This window comes from Lutra lutra, chromosome 4, assembly GCF_902655055.1.
Source record: "Lutra lutra chromosome 4, mLutLut1.2, whole genome shotgun sequence".
Lineage (NCBI taxonomy): Eukaryota > Metazoa > Chordata > Mammalia > Carnivora > Mustelidae > Lutra > Lutra lutra.
Window position 1 is genome coordinate 161159572 of NC_062281.1, and position 21012 is coordinate 161180583.

Consider the following 21012-nt stretch of genomic DNA (forward strand, 5'->3'; position numbering starts at 1 on the left):
CGCCAGTGTCAACTACATCGATCTGCACATTTATTTTAAACACTGGATCCTAGGAGACTTGGAAAGAATGCGGATTTATTCGATGTTCCTTTAGCGCAGTTCCCGGTCTTACCCACATCGCTGATGAAACCGTCCTAACTGCTGACCTTTTCAAGATGGCGGTCCGCGGGTGCCACTCTCGGGCTCGCGCACCTCCCCAAGATGGCGGCGCCCGAGGCCTGGCGCGCCCGGAGTTGCTGGTTCTGTGAGGTAGCGGCGGCAACGACCATGGAGGCCACGTCCCGGGAGGCGGCGCCAGCGAAGAGCTCGGCCTCGGGCCCCAGCGCTCCCCCCGCCCTGTTCGAGCTGTGCGGGCGGGCGGTGAGCGCCCATATGGGGGTTCTGGAGAGCGGGGTGTGGGGTAAGTCGCGGGGTGAGGGGCTACCTCTGGCAACGAGCGGAGGCGGCCCAGCGGCCGGGGGGCGCGGGGGGCGAGGCCGGGAGGCCTGGGGCAAGGCCCAGCCCGGGGCGCTGGAAGCCACACCGTCGGGTCGGAACATGAATTCCGTGCCTGACCGGGCTAGACAGAGTAAAGGCGGGGACCAAATCGGCAGGTGGACGCGCACTGCGGCCTGGCTGGGGGGCGCGGGGGGCGAGGCCAGGAGGCCCGTCTGGTGCCAGACTGGCTGGGCCCGGGAGACAGAAGCTGGAATGACGGGCCGGCCGCGGGCACCGAACTGACGCTCGGGTCGGGCCGGGCTGCGGAGTCTCGGATGTTGAAGCGACGGGCAAGGATGGCCCTGCTGCTTGGGGGCGGGGGCCGAGCTTGGGAGGCCCGGCCTAAGGCAAGGAGTCCAGGCCCGGGGCCACCTAGCCTGACTGACGCGCGGGGCCTCCCGTGTCTGCTTGACAGACCGCGGATACCGAGACTCCGGAGACTAGGCTGATGGGCGAAAGCAGCCCAGTGGATTGGAGAGCGAGGGGCTGGGGGAGAGGCCGAAGGGCTTGGGGCGCCGAGGCCTGTCGGGCGACCCAGGGTTGAAGGGAGCGCACTGACGACCGGGGCCTCGGGTGCCAGTTTGCTGGAGCGCTGGACTGACGGGCAGGGCAGGGAGCGCCGGAGGCCACTCGGATTGGCATGAGCGGAGGAAGGGCTCGGAGCGGGTGAAGAAGGGAGGCTGGAGCGGGTCAGCAACCGAGGGAGGCTCGAATGACGGACGGGCGGGAAGGGCCAGGGAGGCCCCAGGCGGAGCGACGGCCCGGGGATCCCGAATGGGAGGGGGCGCGTCGCCGCTAGGAGGCCTCGGGCTTAGTGCGAGCGAAAGGAGGCCCCGGGCCTGAAAGCTGCCGGGGACCGACGGCCCGGCTCGGGCTCAGGGAGCCCAGGCCGAGCGGCAAAGGCGGGCCCGCGCCGCCGGGCCGAGGGGCCGGGGAGGACAAGCTGACGAGGCCGGCCGGTGGGCCTGGGATTAGGTCGGACCTGCGCGGGCAGGGTCGCGCCGGAGAGGAAGCCCGCAGTGGTGGGCACGCGGAGGCCCGGCTTTGGGGTGGGCGCCAGATCGGCAGCTGATGAGAACAACTCGGGTCGGCCTTGTGAACACTGATGGGGAGCGTGAAAGAGAGGAGAGTGAAGGCTCTGGGGGGTAGGCCTGCCCGCATAGGGGATGAGAGAGGCCTTGGGCCTGACAGACGGGTGGTGTGAGGGGGTGGGGTGGTCCAGAGGCCAGGGCTGAAGTTGAGTGAGGAGATCCAGGCCGGGCCTAGGGCCCAGGGAAGCGGGAGGGAGTGGCAGGAGAGAAGGCCTCAGGCCTTGAGGGGGTGAAGGGGTGGGGTTCTGGAGAAGGCCTCCGGAGTGGTGGTAGTGCCTTTGCCAGGAGGGAAGCCCCGGTAAGGTCAGGAGAGAGGCCTTGAGGTCCTGGGATTGGGGATTTGGGGGGGTTGCACCCTGAGGAGGTGTTGTGAAAAGGCCCTGAAGTTTGGGGGGAGGGGGTTGGGCCTCCAGGAATAAGCCCCAAGGCTGTGGAGACTGGTTAAAGAAGGCCCAGGGATGTGAGAAGGCCCTTGGTGAGGTGGGGGTGGGGCACTGATCCTGAAGAGGCCCAAGTGTCTTCCTGCAGTGGGGAAGACTGTTAGAAGTCCTCAAGCTGGTAGGGGGAGGGGATTGTGGAGGCCCTGTGCCCACAGCTGAAAGGAGAAGGGTCAGGCTGACCCATGGGAGAAAGGAGTAGTCTCAGTGGAACTGGGCAGGGAGCTCAAAAAAGACCTCAGAAAAATGTGGAAGAAGGCAGAGAAGATTGGCTGTATCAGCCTGGAGCTTCTAGGATGCTAAACTTGGCTAGGAGGGAAGAGGACTGGGAGTGAAGGCCCGGAGTTGGGAAGAGGAAGCATTAAAGGTGTAGGCTGAAAAGAAGAAAGGAAGAGCCTGGCTTAAGAAGAATGGAGAAATGAAGAGAAGAGGTTGTGGATCATAGGGGATGAGACTCCCCAGTGGCTGTGAGAGGGGATGGCTAAACAGAGAAGATTGGAGGGACAGAGGAGAAAGAGCTCCTACGGGCCTAGCCTAGGTAAACAGTCACAGAGAAAAAGCTGAATCAAGTTAGGCCTCTTAGGAGAGCCAAGTAGGAGGCCTGCTAAGAAGTGCTGTTTTGGAGGAAGGTCTCAATGTGGGCTAACAGCCAAGAAAGGCTTCCTGGAGGCGGTGGACTAGGGTTGCTTTGTGTAGGGAGAGAGAAGGGTAAAGTGAGTAGAGGGAGCAGGAAAGGAGAATACAATGAGGAAACAAGTAGAATAGATATGTTTTACCTTGAATGCCAGGATATGGAGCTTGGACTTTATCCTGAATTTAATAGGGGCCTACATTAATGTAATAGTTTAGGGAATTAATACTTTCATTCAGCAGGTACATTGAGTACTATGCACAAAGAATTATATCAGACTCTTGGACATCAAGATTTAATTATTCTACAAGTAAAGATAAAGGGAGATCCTAGAATAGAAGTTTTTGAAAGATTTTCCTTAGATATAGTATACTCTAAGACTTGTTCTTGGAAGGACAGAGAGGCTATTGACAGATAAGAATAATAATAGACAACATTTAATGAGCTTCTTATGGCCAGGCAGTTCTTAAAAAGATTACAAGCATGATTTTCTTTAATTTTTAAATGATTTTCTTTAATTTTGATAACAATATTGTGAGGTAGTTATTACTACCTCCATTTTAAAATTGAGGAAATGGAGTCTTAAAGGTGTGAATTTGTCCAAGTATTCATAATTAATAGAATCAGAATTTCACCCAGTTTTGTCCAATTCTAGAGACTGAACCATTTAGTCACAATATTGTAAAGCTTCTCGACCTAGACATCAGCAAGAAAAGTTTTGTTTTTATGATATGTTCAATTTAGAGTTAGGGCCTAATTATTTCTGTTGTTCATAGGAACGTACTAGTTCAGGATATTGCAGGGGCCCAGAGAATGGGAGTCACCAGCCTGGAAGAGTGGGAAGGGAATTCAGGAAAGGCTTAATAAAGGGCACATGCTACTTGAAAGATGAGTAGGTGATATGCTTAAAATGGCAAGGACATTCTTGGTAGGGAGCAGCTCAAAAAAGGCACAGAGGTAGAAAGCAGTGTAATATGTTAGGTAAATGAGAAAAGTAGTTTAGTATGGCTCAACTAGAGGAGGCAAAGCTGGGAACTGGAGAAGTTCGTAGGGGCCAGATTATGATGGACGTCTTTAGGACACATATCCAGTAGGACCTTTTAAATGCAGTAAAATGATTAAATGGTTCATTATGCTAGGCAGAAGTGAACTGACCAGCTCCTAAATGAGCATATCAGCTTGCTTTTTTGTCTCACCCTTGAAGATGTGAATGCCCCTGAAATTCCAGCTGCCACCGAAGTGGCTGAAGATAAGTAGACTAGAGTTTGAGTTAGACTTAGGTTAGCTTCTGTAGGTTCCATTTGCCAAATGAGAAGTCAGCCCTTCTGTTTTCCTTTCCATTAAGATAAATAATGCTTGGAACTCTGGGAGAAAAAAGTAAATTTTGTGTTTTGGTTTTTGTAGCCCTCCCAGGCCCAATACTTCAGAGCATCTTACCTCTGCTCAATATATATTACTTGGAGAGGATTGAGGAAACTGCCCTCAAGAAAGGTAAGTGTCTTTCTCACTCTTTCTCAGTCAGTGATTGTAAGCAAGGCACCATGATGTCTTCAGGTAAATATTACACCTGATACCCACATAGAACTTCAAGCTTTTCAAAAAGTACCCTCATTCCTACTTTCTTACATGATTCCTCAGAGTGTCCAGTGAAACACAAAGCAAGTAATGATCCCAGTTATACTAATAAAAGTGAAACCACAGGCACACCACAATTAATAGCTAACCCAGACTAAAGCCCAGATCTTCTGAATCTTCGTTCTTCTATTTTACCATGCTGTCTTCCAAATCTCTCATTGGACAGATCTGTTAACAGCTAACATTTATCTAATAACCCTGATGTGACAAGTGCTGTCCTGTGCACTTTACCTGGAGAAACTCATTTAATCTTTTCAACAACTCTATGAAATAGCTATTATCTACATTTTGCAGATAAGGAAACTGAGGTACAAAAAAATTAAGTAAACTTGCCCAGGGTCACAGAGCTAGAGTGTGGTTTGCTGATACTTAAACCCAGGCTGTCTTTAGAGCCAGCACTCTTTACTAGTCTGCTCTATTGCTCCTGTGAACCCAGAGAACGACAACATTAAAGGCTGATATGCTTCACTCATGGTGGCCCAAGAGCAGCCAAGTAAATGTGATATTTCTCCCCACAGGCCTCTCCACTCAGGCCATCTGGCGCCGACTATGGGATGAGCTGATGAAGACAAGGCCTTCCAGTTTGGAAGTAAGTTAAGGCACCAGGTAGAACTCTGGCCTGACTTTGCACAGTGGAAGCAGGAATAGCTTACAAACACAGACTGGGTACTGGTAAAGTGCAGGGACAGGGATGGAGTGAATTTGGGAGGAGATGACTTGTCACAGGGTTCTTGGCTCTGATGGCTTGTCACAAGGTCTTTCCATTTGGCATTTGTCACTGACTTGATTGCTCACCATGTTTGCAGGTAACACAAAACAGGGAAAGGTAGTGATCACAATGGATGGCAGAACCCAGATTCATAGATGTCTGGACAGGGCTGGAGCAGTGGTCAAACCTGACAAATGAAATTTAACAGAATAAACCAATTTTTCACTTAAGTCTAAAAAATTCCAGTTGTATGACCTCAGGGTAGGAGGTGGAGGGGTCTGGCTTAGCAACAACTTGTATGAAAAAGATTAAGGGCGTTTAGTCAACAATGTGCTAAAGCTACTGATATAATGACTCTACTCTGAGCTATGTGAATCAATGTAACTATAATATAAGCTGAAGGACAAGGGAGATGATAGGCCTGCGTGGCTCTGCAGTGTTCAGGCTATCCTGGAATATGGAGAAAGAAGTCAAGGCCACATCACGTGAGTCACATTTGGAAGACTGGAGACGTTGTTCCTGAAAAAGAAGAGCTGGGAACATGAACTATTGGAATATTTGAATGATTCTCACATAAAAGAGGGATTGATAGACTTGTTCTGATAGAAGCTAAAGAAGAATAAATTTCTGCTAAACTGAATGTAGAATTTTTAAGCTCTGAGCTTATCGGTGATGAAACAAGCTAATGCCAGAAGTAACCTTCCCATCTCTAAGTGTTCAAATAGAGTCTAGATGACTACCTGACACAAGGGTATTGTAGAAGAAAATCAGCATTTTAAGAGAGGTTGGACAAGATGACTTTAGGATTCCTTTTAACCCTGAGATTCTGTTATTCTTTGGTTCAGATATAACTTGCTCTTATTTAAGCAGAATTTCTTCTGCTGTTCCATAACTAGGGTACAGCTCAGATTGAGTTCAATAAACATTTACTAAACTTCCCACATACCAGGTCTTATGTTAGGTATTGGAAGCACACAGTCCCAATCTCTCACATTTAGTGGGGAAGCCTGCAAACAAATACATCGTGCATGGTGGGGAAAGTGGTGTGACAGTAGCAAGGAGGTTGAGGTAGAAGGGAGCATGACAGTCTTTCCTGGGAAGTAGTATTTGAACTGGGCTTTAAATGGTGGATGAGGCCAAATGATAAGAAGACAACTTCTTGTCAGGAGATTTAATTTCTGGGGATGCACTGGATTCAGTAAAATTCAGCTCCATATCCTTCAGCTTTCCACTTCCAGATCTGGACACAACTCCTGAAGTTCAGTAGGATAATCCTAAGGCTCAAGAAAGTCCTCAGGCACTATGTACAGGAATTAGGCCTTATGAGGAAGAACAGTGAATGCAAGATTAGAAAACACTAACAGTTTCCTGAAACTTAAAGGTGTATGAGATTCACTTCGAATCTCAACCATCCCAAGCAGTATGGTTGACTAGCAGATGATGGAGATCGGAACATCATCTTAGAGTAAACTTTTTTCCTCCAATATTATCTCAGGCTTCCTGGTAGTTTGTTATCTTTTCTTGTCTCAGAGCATTTCAGAATGCTTGGGAAGCCCCAGGCTTGATAACCTAATAGTCCCCTAGACAGAGGTCATTCCAAAGGATGCCTTCTTCTTATTTACATGACAGTAACCTTAACTTCATAATTCAGAAACACTTATTGAGAGCCTGCTCAATTCCAGGCACTGTGCTAGGTTCTAGGGATACAGTGGTGAACAAGATAGAGATAGCCCCGATTGCTTATAAAGAAATAGAATTTCAGGGACGCCTGGTGGCTCAGTTGGTTGGGCAGCTGCCTTCAGCTCCGGTCATGATCCCAGTGTCCTGGGATCAAGTCCCACATCGGGTACCTTGCTTGGCGGGGAGCCTGCTTCTCCCTCTGCCTCTGCCTGCCACTCTGTCTGCCTGTGCTCACTTTCGCTCCTCTCTCTCTCTGACAAATAAATAAATAAATAAATAAATAAATAAAAGAAATAGATTTTCAAACAGTGTAGTACTACTGTATGTGTATTAAGAGATCTGTAGAATAGATATTCTTTAGACAAAGCAATGGGGAAATGAAGGCTTATTCAATAAAGGATTCTCTGGTTATTGGTTAACTATTTGGAAAAAAAAAGAGCCTCATTTTACGATATACTCAAATAATTTCTATATGGATTAAAGATTAAATTGTAAAAAGTAAAAGCACAGAAAAACTAAAAAAAGAATAAAGGTGATTGGTTATTTAATCTCAAGTTGGAGAGTGTTAATTATTAAATGGATAGAATCAAAAAAGCAAGCATGGGCATATTTGGCCATATAAAATGCCAACACAATTTAAAAGGCACATAAACTAAGAAAGAATGTTTGCAACAATATTTGTAAAACAAGAGGATAGAGGGAATAAGAAAAACTATCCTAGTAGAATAAGATTGGGACAAGTCACAAAATATACAAAAATCTTCAATAAAATATATTCAATCTCAATAGTAAAAAAATGGGAAAGTATATAACTCTTAAGTATATGTATTATATACTTATCATATAAAAATAAGTATATATAAAATATATATTTAATACAATATATATTATTTGGCTAGAAATTCTATTTCCTAGAATTTATAATATATAAAAATTGAAATACTCATGAAGATTTCAGGATGTTCATTACAGCAACTTAATATCAAAAAGCTAGCAACAGTTTATTCAATATGCAGGAATTATTATAGTACATTCCTATTTTTAAAATATTAATAAAGTCATATTCTGCAAACATCTAAATACATGGTGGCAAAAATGTGATGACATGGTGGCATAATGTTTTAAAAGCCCAGCATTTGAAACTATTCAGAATTGTCTCACAGTTATAGAAACAATTATCTGTAGCTATTCACATTTACAAAATAACTGGAAAGAATGGGTTTACAGATTTTGTTTCTTTCCACAAACAATGTTTCTGTTATCAGAAAAATAGTGGACAATAGTTTATGAACATTTGCTGCTCTGTTTAGTACAAGAAAATGTTTAGCCTTCCCTAGTTTGTACACCTACTTCCTCCCCAACTAGTCCCTGAGCCACCAGGCTGTGGATGGGCCAAGAACTGTGTTGGCAGGCAAATGTCATTTCACCTCTTTGGTGGTGCCTCATTTCCCCTACTCTCGCCCAAAAGAATATGTTGAAATCACTTTGCATTCCCTGAGCAATAATGTACAAGTCCACAAAATAAGTGCCTTGAACTATTAGGTATTTTTCAGCTTTGAAGTTTAGCAGAGATTCTTCTAAGGGGTGGTGATGGAATAAAATGCAGTGAACTACTGTCAGCTCATAATTGAGATAGTTGTAACTAACTTTACTCATTTAATCCTTACAACTCTGATGTAGATAGGTTACTTTCTGACTTTACAGAGGAGAAACTGAGGCAGAAAGAGGTAAAGTGGCTTGTCTGAGGTTATAGTTAGTGAATAGCAGACCCAGGATTCAAGTTGAGGCAATGTGGCTGTGGAGCTTATGATCCTAATCACTAGGTCATGCTGTTCTCCCTGCAATTGTCACCTGTCTGGGGTGTTCCAGTTTCAAATATTCTCTTCCACGGTCTTCATCAACCAATAAGATGAAAAAAAAAAACCACTAAGTTACCTAAACTACATATTCCATATGCCATATGGTCAGAAATAGGCACAGTGTCCTGGTTCATATCTTTGTCCATATTTTAGGCCTAGAATGTCTCACTTGTGAAGTTAAAGCTTTGCTAGATTACCTGCAGGTGTTTTCCAAGGCTGTGAGCGTGGGCCAGCGAATGTGTAGGAAAGTGTTGAGAGGTAGGATTCAGGAATACCCTCTCTGCTTCCACTCGAGACTGAATGGAGATTTTGTTGCCAGGTATTTTTTCCTGGTCCCCCAGCACCCCCAAACTGTTGCTGGTGAGAGATGTCCTTCCCTCTTTTTGCTGCCATGCAGTTAGTTCAAACATGAAGTCATTCCTAATTATTACCACAGCAGGCAGTGTTATGGGGAATAGCCAGGGCAAAGGGAATCCCACTTTTGCTGAGAACTACAGGGGTCCAACTCCTACCAAGAACCTCTGATATAAATTAAGGGTCCCTCTGGTATGAGGGAATGCATAGAGGTAGGGTAAGTACCAAAGAGAAGCATCCCTTAAGTTTTGGGGAACCTCAGGCCCCCACTATCTTTTGCTTCCGGCTGAAAAAGCACCCTGCTTACCAGGCTCTGCCTCCATCAAGTCCATTTCACATTGCCCATCTGGACTAATTATTACCATTAGCAGTAACAGAAATAACACTTTGTATTTTACAGTTTATGAAGTGCCTTCACTTGCACTGTCTCATTTGATCTTCACAACAAACCTATGAAGCAATTGATATTATCCATGTTTTACAGATGAAGAGGTTCAAGAGGCCTGAGTATAGTGGCAGAGATGACACCTGTGTCAGTCAGCAGACTTTGTTGTGCCTGAGAGAATGGGGACTTAAAAGTCTGTGTGTCCTCTGGTGGTGGTGGGAGGGTGGTAAGCAGTAATTGCAAACCTCCTACAAACATCAGAATCATCTGAAGGAGGTTTAAAAACACAGACGCATGGGCCTTACTGCAGATGCAACATAACAGAATTCCCAGATACCTGGCATATGAATTTTCAAAAAAGAAAAGTTCCACAGTCAATTCTGATGTGCACCAAAGGTTGAGAAATACTTGGATTCAGAGTTTTTCTTAAGTGTTCTGGAATACTCTGATAAAGTCTCATATGCATCAAAGCCAATAACTACTGCCTTGGAGAAAACCAACCTAAGGTTTGGACCCTGATCTCCAGGAATTTCTAATCTGGTTGGGATAAAACATGTACACCATGAGACAGGCCTACCAACAATTAAGACCTGAATAATTGGAGTAGCAGAGGAGTCCCACAGGAGACAGGAAGCAGAGTAGAAGGGGGCATACTAAGAGACACTGAGATGAACAACCTCAACAAGAGTAATATGTTAGGGGGCGCCTGGGTGGCTCAGTGGGTTAAGGCCTCTGCCTTCAGCTCAGGTCATGATCCCGGGGTCCTGGGATCGAGCCCCACATCGGGCTCTCTGCTCAGTGGGGAGCCTGCTTCCTCCTCTCTCTCTGCCTGCTTCTCTGCCTACTTGTGATCTCTGTCAAGTAAATGAATAAAATCTTTAAAAAAAAAAAATAAAAAGTTAGTAGGTCCTCTCAAGAAGCCAGCAATGAAGAGCATTTCTGGCAGATATAGGAAAGGGCATAGAAGGCAGGTTTGGGTCAGTAAGGTGATCATTTTGACCAGAGCAAAGCATTCATGTGAGCAAGATGTGGGAGATAAAGCTTCTCAGAGGCCTTATTGTGCCAGGCCGAGGAACTTCAGATTAGCCCTCAGCTGTGGAAAGATTTGGGAGGGGGGTGTGGTTAAAGCAGAAGGTAATCGGATGTGTTTTGCAAAGATGAATCCAGTGGACTTGGCACGAAAGTTTGGGAAGGGGAAAAGGAGATGGCGGGAACAATCAGGAAGCTAATGAAGTGGTCAGGTGTGAGGTGGTAAGGGTCTGAACAAAGGTGGTAATGGTAAGAATGGAAAGTTGGGATCAGGTTCTAGAAACAGACATGGAAGAAGTTACAGGATTGTTTCATTTGAATGGCAGGCACTATAGCAAAATCTCTGGAACCAAATTTCCTGGGTTCCGTCTCAATTCTACCACCTACTGGTGTAACCATAGGCAGTAACCAACCTTTGTGCCTTGTTTTCCCTACCTGTAAAATGGGGCTAATAGTAATACCTCAAAGATGTGAACATTAAATGAATTAGTGCAAATTATTTAGAATGTTGCCTGGCTCAGCAAATAACCATTCGAAGGGAGGAACCAGGATGAGGATGGTTCAGTGGGTATCCTCTTAGTATCACAACTGTCTGGCATGTTCTCTGCTTTCAGAGTGTGACCTGTTGGCGAGCCAAGTTTATGGAAGCCTTTTTTTCCCATGTTCTACGTGGGACCATTGATGTATCTTCTGACAGGCGTCTCTGCGACCAGCGCTTCTCACCTCTTCTGCACAGCTCCCGCCATGTCCGCCAGCTCACCATCTGCAATATGCTGCAGGGTGCAACAGAGCTGGTGGCCGAGCCCAACCGCAGGGTTCTGGAGACCCTGGCCAGTTCCCTGCACACCCTCAAGTTCCGACACCTGCTGTTCTCTGATGTGGCTGCTCAGCAGTCACTCCGGCAGCTTCTGCATCAGCTTATTCACCATGGGGCTGTCAGCCAAGTGTCGCTCTACTCCTGGCCTGTGCCCGAGTCAGCCCTTTTCATCCTTATCCTCACCATGAGTGCTGGCTTCTGGCAGCCAGGCCCTGGCGGCCCACCTTGCCGCCTCTGTGGAGAGGCCTCCCGAGGCCGGGCCCCATCCCGAGATGAAGGGTCCCTCTTGCTGGGCTCACGCAGGCCTCGCAGGGATGCTGCTGAGCGATGTGCTGCAGCCCTGATGGCCTCTCGGCGGAAGAGCGAAGCCAAGCAGATAGCCAGAGCTGCACCTGCCACCCGGGTAACACGCCGGAGCACACAGGAGAGCCTGACAGCGGGTGGGACAGACCCCAAGAGGGATCTGCACCCTCCGGCAACTTCCCATGAGGCGCCTGGCACCAAGCGGCCATCCTCTGCTCCAGCCACCAGCTCCTCTGCCTCTGCCTCCTCTTCCACATCCTCATCCAAACGGGCTCCAGCTAGCTCAGCCCCACAGCCTAAGCCCCTAAAGCGTTTTAAGCGAGCTACAGGAAAGAAGGGTCCTCGCACCCGTCAGGGGTCTGGTGCAGAGTCTGAAGACCTGTATGACTTTGTTTTCATTGTGGCTGGTGAGAAGGAGGATGGGGAAGAGATGGAGATCGGGGAAGTGGCTTGTGGAGCTCTGGATGGATCAGATCCCAGCTGCCTGGGGCTTCCAGCACTGGAGGCCTCCCAGCGATTCCGCAGCATCTCCACCTTGGAGCTGTTCACAGTTCCGCTGTCCACAGAGGCGGCTCTGACACTGTGCCACCTGCTGAGCTCCTGGGTGTCTCTGGAGAGCCTCACACTCTCCTATAATGGTGAGTGTCCTGCAGGGGCAGGGATGGGTCTCACAGCGGCACCAGCCGTGTGCCCAGCCCTGTGGAGGGGAATAGGGAGTGTGATCAAGCAGCTGCACATGAGGCCCTGCCTGCTTCACAGTGGGACGGAAAGCACACACCTGAAATAGGGGCAGACTTCCATTGCTGGGGACAAACATGAGGTCTGTAGGCTTGATTTAGAGTTGTAAGCAGAGGTTCCTGAGAGGCAGTGAGGGCCCAAAGAAGGGGTACATTTTAGCCATGGTAGGCAATCCACAGGCAGGTGGGAGCAGTGGAGTGTATTCAGGGCCTAGCCAGGGCTAAGGTTGGGTCCCCCCAGTCCTGTCAAAGCAGCTGTACAGACAAGAAGGTATAGAACACATTTTTATCAGACCAGCAATCTATGAAGCAGTCCTCAGTTCTTACCCATGCCTGGCTGTGCCCAGGTAGCCGAACTTCAACTCTGGGCAAATCCACCAATCTCCGTCGCTTGCTGAGCACAGATGGAGAAAATCACACAACTATGCAGACTGGTGCTACCATACGTTCAGTCTTCAATCTTATATGGATCCTATGTTTGCAACATTAGCTCCCATTCCTCTCCACTACTTCTACATGTTTTCCCCTTTCCTTTCTCAGCAGAGGACTTCACTTCCTACTTCAGAGAACATAGAAGCCATCACACATGAACTTAAGCTTGTTAACCAACCCAGAATTCTACATCTACACTCATCCTTTTCTCTTTCACAATGGGAGATGGCCATTCTAACTAGGGCTAACTCTATTACCTGTGCTCTGGACCCATATCCTCTTGCCTTCTTAGGAAAGCTTGTTTCTCAAATGCCTTAGTAATAACTAACCTTTATATACTGCTTAATATGTGTCTGGCATAATTTAAGTATTCTGTTAATTGGATCCTTACAACAACCCTATTGAGGTCAACTGGCTTACCCAGGGTAACCTCACTAGTAAATTGTAGATCCAGGATTCAAACCCAGGCAACCTGATTCCAGAATCCCAAGGTTTTAAACTCAATGTTGCCTACCTTCTCCAAGGTCTTCCTTGTCACTAAGTCCAATACATACTTTTCAGTCCTCCTCTTCTATTAATTCTTGGCCGCATTTGCTGCTATGAGACAGCCTTCATGAAATACTCATTTTCACTACCTCAAAAATTTTTTTTCTCCCTTTCTGGACATTGTTATCAATGTTCAGAGTTCCTCAGAGCTCTGCCATTTTACACATATTACACATATGTCCTGGATGGTTTTGTCCATTCTTTTGGTTTCAAAAGCCAACTATGCTGAGCTCTGCCATTTTACACATATTACACATACATCCTGGATGGTTTTGTCCATTCTTTTGGTTTCAAAAGTCAACTATGCTGAAGACTCCTCAAACTATGATAAGGGTCCACTCCAGATCTTTTTCCTAAACTCTAGAACCATTTTAGCCAGGTGACTACTAGATATTTCGTAAACCAACCTGAATGCATCTTCTCCCCTTGTGCTTGATCCTCCTATTCTGTCAGTGACCTTACAGCTCTCAGCTGCCCAGAAGACTGCTGGGCTCTTTCTTTTGCACCACATCTGTTTTTAAGATCTCTCAAATCCACTTATTTATCTCCACATCTTAATTCAAACTACTGTTCTCACTTACATTCAACAGTTCCTCCCGTCTACACCCGTAGCCCCAGCATTTTTTTTTTAAATGCAAAGGCCATTCACTCACTTAAAAACCCTTCAGCAGTTTCCTGTCACATACTTAGTTTACTTACAAGTCATTCGTGTTCTCACCCCTGCTTACCTTCGTAGTGTCATCTTGTACACCCTCTCCCCTCATACTTTACATACCAGTCCCACTGAGTGTTTTTCAGTTCTTGGAACCTGCCACTCTTCTTCCTTCGGGCCTTTATATATATTGAGTTCTCCCTGCCAGTCACTCCTCTCCCTCTGTTTAGCCTATCTCCTTTGTGTTCTTTAGGACTCAACTGGAAAGTCTTTACTGTTAGAAGCTGGACTGGGTACCAAGTACTCATCCTTTGTGTTTCCACAATACCCTACTTCCCCAGCTCCCCTCACATTTTTGTTGTCCATCAGACTACATAGCCAGGAATGAGATCTGCTGCTCATCACTGTCTAGCAAAAACTATATTTACTAGGTACTGGTTAAGGTATAGTGGGAGGAATGAGTCCACAGGAAACCTGCTCAGTCCAAGGGGAGATATTTGCTTTGTGGCATTAAGCCTTTGCTCTAACCCTTCTGGATTCTGTTCACTTTTGTAGGGTGTGGTTACCCTTTTTTTGCTCTATTCCCACCCAGTTAATCCTTTAAAGTATTCCCTACTGGGTCATTGTCACTCCACTGCTTAGATGTTCCATGTGACCTATAAGAAAAGTCCAGAGACTGCTGCTGCCCTCTGGGCCTGTCATTCAGCCTGCAGCACAAAATGCCCCCCCTCTTCCTGTTACTATCTTCTGTTTTGTGACTGCCCTCACTGATGCAGTCACAGTAGGGCCATGGCCCAGTACAGTAGACATCAGTTTGCTGGTTACCTGAGGAGAAAGCAAGACAATGAATGGTTGAGACAAATGATTTTAACTAACCTGATCCAAAGCTCAAGGAATTTAGCAGTTATCAACAGAAATATCTAGAGTTGTCTCTGAATGTCACTTCTACTGACACTCCCACATGACTGACCTAACTTCTTTCCTGCCGTAGGCCTGGGCTCTAACATCTTCCGCCTGCTGGACAGTCTGCGGGCCCTGTCAGGCCAGGCTGGATGCCGCCTCCGAGCCCTGCATCTCAGTGATCTGTTCTCACCACTGCCCATCCTGGAGCTGACACGTGCCATTGTGCGAGCCCTGCCCCTACTGCGGGTCCTCTCTATCCGTGTGGATCACCCCAGCCAGAGGGACAACCCTGCTGTGCCAGGGAATGCAGGGCCCCCTAACCACATAATTGGAGATGAAGAGATACCAGGTGAAGCAGTGTGTGTGTATGTGTCCCAACACAAATGCAAAGGTGCATTTGTGTCCATACAAATGTGAAGTTGAGGAAGGTGGGACAACCTCTGATTCAGGCCTGGTAAACTCATTCCTCAAAAAGGGAATGAAATCCATTCCTCTTTAGAGCCTGCTCTTAAAGACAACCATGGCCTGAAGAGGGCCCAGACCAACTTATAAATCTGCCACCGAAGTGACCGTGGCAGATTAGTCTCTAGAAAGACAGTCTAGGTCACTCTTTATATTTCTTTAGGTCCTGTTTCCTATGTCACCACTCTGCACACACTTACTTGCTTGAGTAGTCTGGTCTTCCTGGACTAAAAGTTACAGAAGGGCAAGGACCAAATCTCATTTAGTGCTGTTCCCAGAACCTAGCACAGTACCTAATGTGAAGTGCATACTCAATGACAAGTAAATGAATCGAACTTTTTAGTGAATCTCTAAAGAACAGGATGGGACCTGCTCGGGGACAAGAAGGGATATGGCCAGCGATAACCTTTTCTTCCTACCATATCCAGAAAACTGCCTGGAACAGCTGGAGATGGGATTTCCACGAGGAGCCCAACCAGCCCCACTGCTCTGCTCTGTACTGAAGGCCTCAGGTTCTCTGCAGCAGCTGTCTCTGGATAGTGCCACCTTTGCCTCTCCCCAAGATTTTGGGCTTGTGTTACAGACACTCAAAGGTAGGACCCAGCTAGAATGGTAAAGGGAGGGCAGGAGACCTTGCATCATTCTTTGGCAAAGTTAAGGTCTATGGCCTCTGCCCCCACGCAGAGTACAACCTGGCCCTGAAGAGGCTGAGCTTCCATGACATGAACCTGGCTGACTGTCAGAGCGAGGTGCTCTTTTTGCTACAGAATCTGACTCTTCAAGGTAAGTTCTTCATCCAGAACCTGGGGCATTCCTGGATCTTCACTGTGGCTCTGCCACTGTTTCACTGAACGAGCAAGCCACTGTTCTGCTCTTGGCCTTACATCTTCAACTATAAAATTGCTATAGAACCTGCATGATCTTCCTTCCAAAAGGTCCCAAACTCCATTCCTCCTATACTAAACATGGGAAAATTATTAACTTTTAGAGTACCTCATTCAAATTTTTACCTTTCAGTGGCTGGCAGAAATGGCGGTGGTTAAGGATAAATATGCTGTCAGCCTCCCCTTATCGACTTGCCCCTAATGCCCACTCCTGCAGAGGGCAGTTAGTGGATGGGGGGGGGGGGGGTTTAAATGGAGAACCATTCATGTAGAGAACCTCCCAACGGAATATCTGGCCTCAGTCTCTTGTCTGAATCTGATTTAGTTCCAGTCTTGCTTGGGGTCTTGGAAAATTCCCTTCTTTCTGGGCTTCTATAAAAACGTTCACACCTCTTGCTAGGGCCAATTGGGACAGGAGGGGGAGCAGCAAGTCCTAATGATAGCCATCAAAATTTATTCTAATTTCTCTTGACAGAGATTACCTTCTCCTTCTGCCGTCTGTTTGAGAAGCGCCCGGCCCAATTTCTGCCTGAGATGGTTGCTGCTATGAAGGGCAACTCCACACTGAAGGGCCTCCGGCTGCCAGGGAACCGCCTGGGTAGGGGCAGGGCCCTGGGAAGGGACGGGGGAAGGAGCCAGTCCTTGGACTTAGAAACTCAGTGGATGAAGGCATAGGCCTCTCCACTGGGAACATGGGGGTTGGAATAGAGTTGTGTGCTGGAGCTTCAGGAGGCTGGGCTTCTTTCTACCAGAAATGGACTGGGATACGCTTGTTCCCTGTTGGGTGGTTACAGACATTCTCCCCTTCTCCTCAGGGAATGCTGGCTTGCTGGCCCTGGCAGATGTTTTCTCAGAGGACTCCTCCTCCTCTCTGTGTCAGCTGGACATCAGGTACACAGGGAGAGGGAAGGGACAAAGGATGGAGCTTCAGGGATATAGGGATTAGTTAGTTGTTTCCTGGGTGTCTAATCTGTCTCACCCCTACCAGTTCCAACTGCATCAAGCCAGATGGCCTTCTGGAGTTCGCCAAGCGGCTGGAGCGCTGGGGCCGTGGAGCCTTTGGTCACCTGCGCCTCTTCCAGAACTGGCTGGACCAGGATGCAGTCACAGCCAGGGAAGCCATTCGGCGGCTCCGGGCCACTTGCCACGTGGTTAGCGACTCGTGGGACTCATCCCAGGCCTTTGCAGATTATGTCAGCACCATGTGATGGGGCCCATGCTTCACAGGCCCATGCTCAGTACCATCAGCTTGCAGGGGCTGAGACATGGGCTGTGACATGGGCTGCCCAGAACTCCCAAACACCAACTCTGTCTTTCTCTTTCTGCCACTTTTCTCTTTTTTCCTTCTTCCCTTGCACTGAGGTCCTGGTGGCCTTGATGGGGCTCAGCAAAGGTATTCCCACAACTGGATGTAGAGCCTCTGGGCCCCTTACCCAGTACTCTGGGAACCCTGGGCCAGGTTATAGTGCTCCTCAGTCACTGAGGACAGCTCCCCGCCCCCTGCCCAAGGTTCCTGCTTTCCTTCCCAAAGCAGGCACCCAGACTTTAGAGAAGTTTAGGAGTGTCCACTACCAGGCCTCTTCTCCGCTGGGCTTACCATGCTGCTCCCAGGCCTCAGTCCCTTTCATACCTTTATTCCTTTCTTTTTTTTTAACCAAAAAAGTTTTTCTTATAAAATAAACTTTGGGCAAACATCATGTGGCCCTCCTTGATGCTTTTTGTCCCAGAGAACAAAATTCAGTAGGGTCCTATGGGGCAAGGAGCCCCTTTTCCCTGTCTCCTTCCTCTAACAGCTACACCCAGACCAACTGGTTTATCAGCGGAGGCCCCGCTGCTCTTCATGAGAACGCTGGTGGAAGACGAATGTGATGGCAGTGGAGGCAGCATCCCAGGCAGCCTGGAGTACCTCATCCTTGAGCCCCCGCTTATCAGTGTTATGGTTCCACTGAGCCAGGTCTGAAGTACAGTCAGAACCATCAGGGGGTGGCCGGACCTGGTGGTTGTTGACACAGCGGCGGCAGCGCAGCCTGGGGGCAGAGGACAGAGCTGTGATGACTATAGAGCCCATCTCCATGCTGTGCAGGGAGTTCAGAGGTAATGCCAGTAAGGGCACTCCACGCACCTGTCATGAGTGTCACTAAGGCTAGCCTCATCGAGAGTAAACAGCTCCTTCAACTCGCCCAGAGAGAAGTGCCGCTCCACGTCCTGCTCCTCATCCACCACACAGCTGCTCAGTGCCTTCTTGTGGCTCTGGCGCTGAAAGATCTTCTCCTCAATGGTTCCGGCCTGGGGTGCAGAGACCCGGGGTACATGGCTAAGTCATCTCCAAACATGGGGCAGGAAAACCCAGGAGTTGAAACTATAGCCACCCAAGAGAAGGAGAAATAAAAGAAAACCCAAAATCCTACAGCCACACATCTGCTTAGCTGAGCCCATTTTCCCAGTCTATTTCTTGAGAACATGACTCGTACATGTCTGCTCACCCAGGATATTTTCTGTACAAATGGAGGATTTCATGGCCTGGCTAAATTCCTTCAGAGTGAGCTGAGGTTTGCAGCAGCTTCACCAGAGCTCCACAGCAAGCCCAGGTCTCTCTCACTCAATAAATATCATTAAGGTATCCTAGGCCAGGCCCTGTGCATGAGGATACAAAGAAGAATCAAATATAATCCCTATTCTTGAGCTCACAGGCTAGTGGGAGAGACAAAAACTAATTGGTACAATAATAAAAACCTGTATAGGATACCCAAGGGTCCAAAAGAGGGATGGTAGTAGAGAGGAATGTTGGGAAGCTTGAAAGATTATCCTCAAGTTGAATTTTAAAACATGAATAGATGGCCTACAAGGAAAGAGAGAAGGGAAAGCTCCTAGGTCCCACATAGGAACAAAGGAATAAGCCTGGCCTACTAGAAGAGTGAGAATTTGAGCCTGTCTGGGGGACAGTGGGAATGCAGAGTGGGAATCTCAAGCTGGGATTGAGAGTCAGCAGAGGTCATACTGGAGAAATAATGGATGCCAGGCTGAAAGAGCTTGGCATTGTCCTGCAAGTGATGAAAAGCAAAATCAGAATTTTCGCCAAGTTTATTCTGGAAGCAGTATATGAAGAAGAGATTAAGACCAAAGGTAAAGAATTAGGAAGCTGCTGCAATATCCAAGTGAGAGGGGACTGTGACCTTAGCATGGGACAGAGAGGAAGTTAAAGAAATTTCCAGAAAGTAAAAATAACAATTTGTTTTTAGGAAACAGAATGGTCCAGTAGGATGATACCCAGGTTTGGGTTGGTTGGATAATGGAGCCATTAAATGACAGAATTCAGAAAGAAAATGAATTTAGTCCACCATATATCCAAAGTGTTCATAAAACAGGCAAATGGAATTGTACAACAGGTAATGGAAAAACAGGACTAGAACTCAGGTAAGAGATCCAGGCTAAAAATTTAGAGATTTGCCAATATAATGAGTGTATGTAATCACAAGAGGAGGGAAAACCAGAGTGGAATTTCTCGAGAGAATAGAATTTTAAGGATTAGTGGTAAACAGTGTCAGAGTCACAGGAAAAAAAACAAGAGTTTCTTGTTTTGGCAATTAGGAAGCCAGTAGTACATTCAAAAACAGGTTCGGTGGCATAAATGGTCTGATGAGTGAGTAGAAGATGAGGAACTGAAGTTAATTTGTAGTTTGTAATGTTAGCTTTGGAAAAATGTGACTATGAATGAATGGAAAGTAACCCAAAGTAGTAGCTACAATTGAATGGAGGCTTAAGAAACTGTTTTCAGATGAGAGCTACTTGAGCATGTTTGTAGACCCAGGGAAATAAAGGAGAAATTAATCAACTAAGAAAGGAAAGGAAAGAGTCTGGGGCAAAGCTAGAATGATGAGCCCCAAAAAAGAAGGAAATGATCTTCCTCTGAGATGGAAAGAGAAGAGCCAGGTATAGAGATTTACAAAAGAGAGGCTAAAAAAGTCAAGCCCGGTAGCCTACGTTTTCTCTTTGAAGTAGAAGATAAGATCTCTGCAAAAAGAATGATAGACAGGGTTAGGTAAGAAACTTGAGAGAAGTGGTGAAGGTTAGCAGTGATATGGTCCAGTCCAAAATGGAATATGTGAATTTGTGCTAGTTCTGATCTATACCTGCAAATTGTACGTGATGCAGAACCTGAAAATAGTTGTAATGATCCAAGTGGAGAAGATTTTATGGAAAGAGTGGCTGAAAGAATACACAGTAAGAATCAGACCAAACAGAAAGAAAAGTCGAGCCAGACTGGGGGGAGGTGGGGTACTAGGGACATTAGTTTGAAGCAGATGTAGGAAGTATGAGAAAGCTGGAAGGACAGGAAGTGAGACTAGAAAGATAGCTATTAATGTTTGGAACTATGTATAGTTTTGGCACTATTAAAGTTCTGGAGTGTGGCCCTGGGAGTAATTAAATGAGAGGGAGTTAAAGAGCTCATTAGGAGGTCAAGGAAACATGAAGGCCAGAGTGCTTAGAGAACTGCATGGTCCCTGAAGTCAAGATGATCTAGGGGAAAAATGAAGACTGCACTGGTATCCAAAGTTATCAATGAATTAGGAAAATGGCATAGAATAAAGGAGTGTTAACAAGGAAAAAAAGTAGTCAAGTGAGATAACATGAGCTTTAAAAGAGAACTATAATGTGGATGGTCTGAATGATGACTGAGAACTTGGAGAATGCCAATACCTCTTAGCCCCATGGGACACATGGAATGTGAGAAGATTACAAGGCAAGTGGCATGGCAGAAATCAGGCATGAGGCAAAGCAGGTGTCCTGGGAAAGGAAGGTGATCACAGGAGAGTTTGTTAACCATTGAACAGGTATCCAGATGGCATAGTAAAGGTTTTGAAGGAATGGGGTGGAGAGAGGAAGAAAGAACAGAATAAAGGGCTCTGGCTAAGCTGCGTAGCCTGGCCACTGCGAGAGGCAGAGGGGCCAACGGGAGGTACTGATAACCCAAGATGGTCCTGAAGGTCT

General features: G+C 47.1%; 2 protein-coding genes across 3 annotated transcripts in view; one reads left to right on the top strand and one right to left on the bottom strand.

Annotated features, from left to right (window-relative positions):
• On the top strand, positions 1-17720 carry LRRC41 (leucine rich repeat containing 41). The gene is made up of 10 exons (XM_047726061.1): positions 1-400; positions 4041-4127; positions 4790-4860; positions 10902-12045; positions 14766-15026; positions 15568-15732; positions 15824-15922; positions 16499-16621; positions 16839-16914; positions 17012-17720. The coding sequence occupies exons 1-10, from the start codon at positions 202-204 to the stop codon at positions 17229-17231; spliced, it is 2445 nt and encodes an 814-aa protein (XP_047582017.1). The 5' UTR covers positions 1-201; the 3' UTR covers positions 17232-17720.
• RAD54L (RAD54 like) overlaps positions 17358-21012 on the bottom strand; it is a 31662-nt gene continuing 28007 nt past the window's right edge. For both annotated transcript variants that reach the window (XM_047726063.1, XM_047726062.1), the window contains 2 exons: positions 18146-18309; positions 17358-18050 (listed from right to left, as the gene is read on the bottom strand). In XM_047726063.1, coding sequence (XP_047582019.1) covers positions 17840-18050; positions 18146-18309 — 375 coding nt within the window. In that variant the 3' untranslated portion in view covers positions 17358-17839. The remainder of the gene's footprint in view (positions 18051-18145; positions 18310-21012) is intronic.

Bases quoted from the DNA above. Each gene is read 5' to 3' on its own strand.
- LRRC41 (XM_047726061.1), top strand. From the start codon at position 202: ATGGCGGCGCCCGAGGCCTGGCGCGCCCGGAGTTGCTGGTTCTGTGAG. The intron at 12,046-14,765 runs GTGAGTGTCCTG...TTCCTGCCGTAG, and splicing joins CCTCACACTCTCCTATAATG to GCCTGGGCTCTAACATCTTC. The intron at 15,027-15,567 runs GTGAAGCAGTGT...TACCATATCCAG, and splicing joins TGGAGATGAAGAGATACCAG to AAAACTGCCTGGAACAGCTG.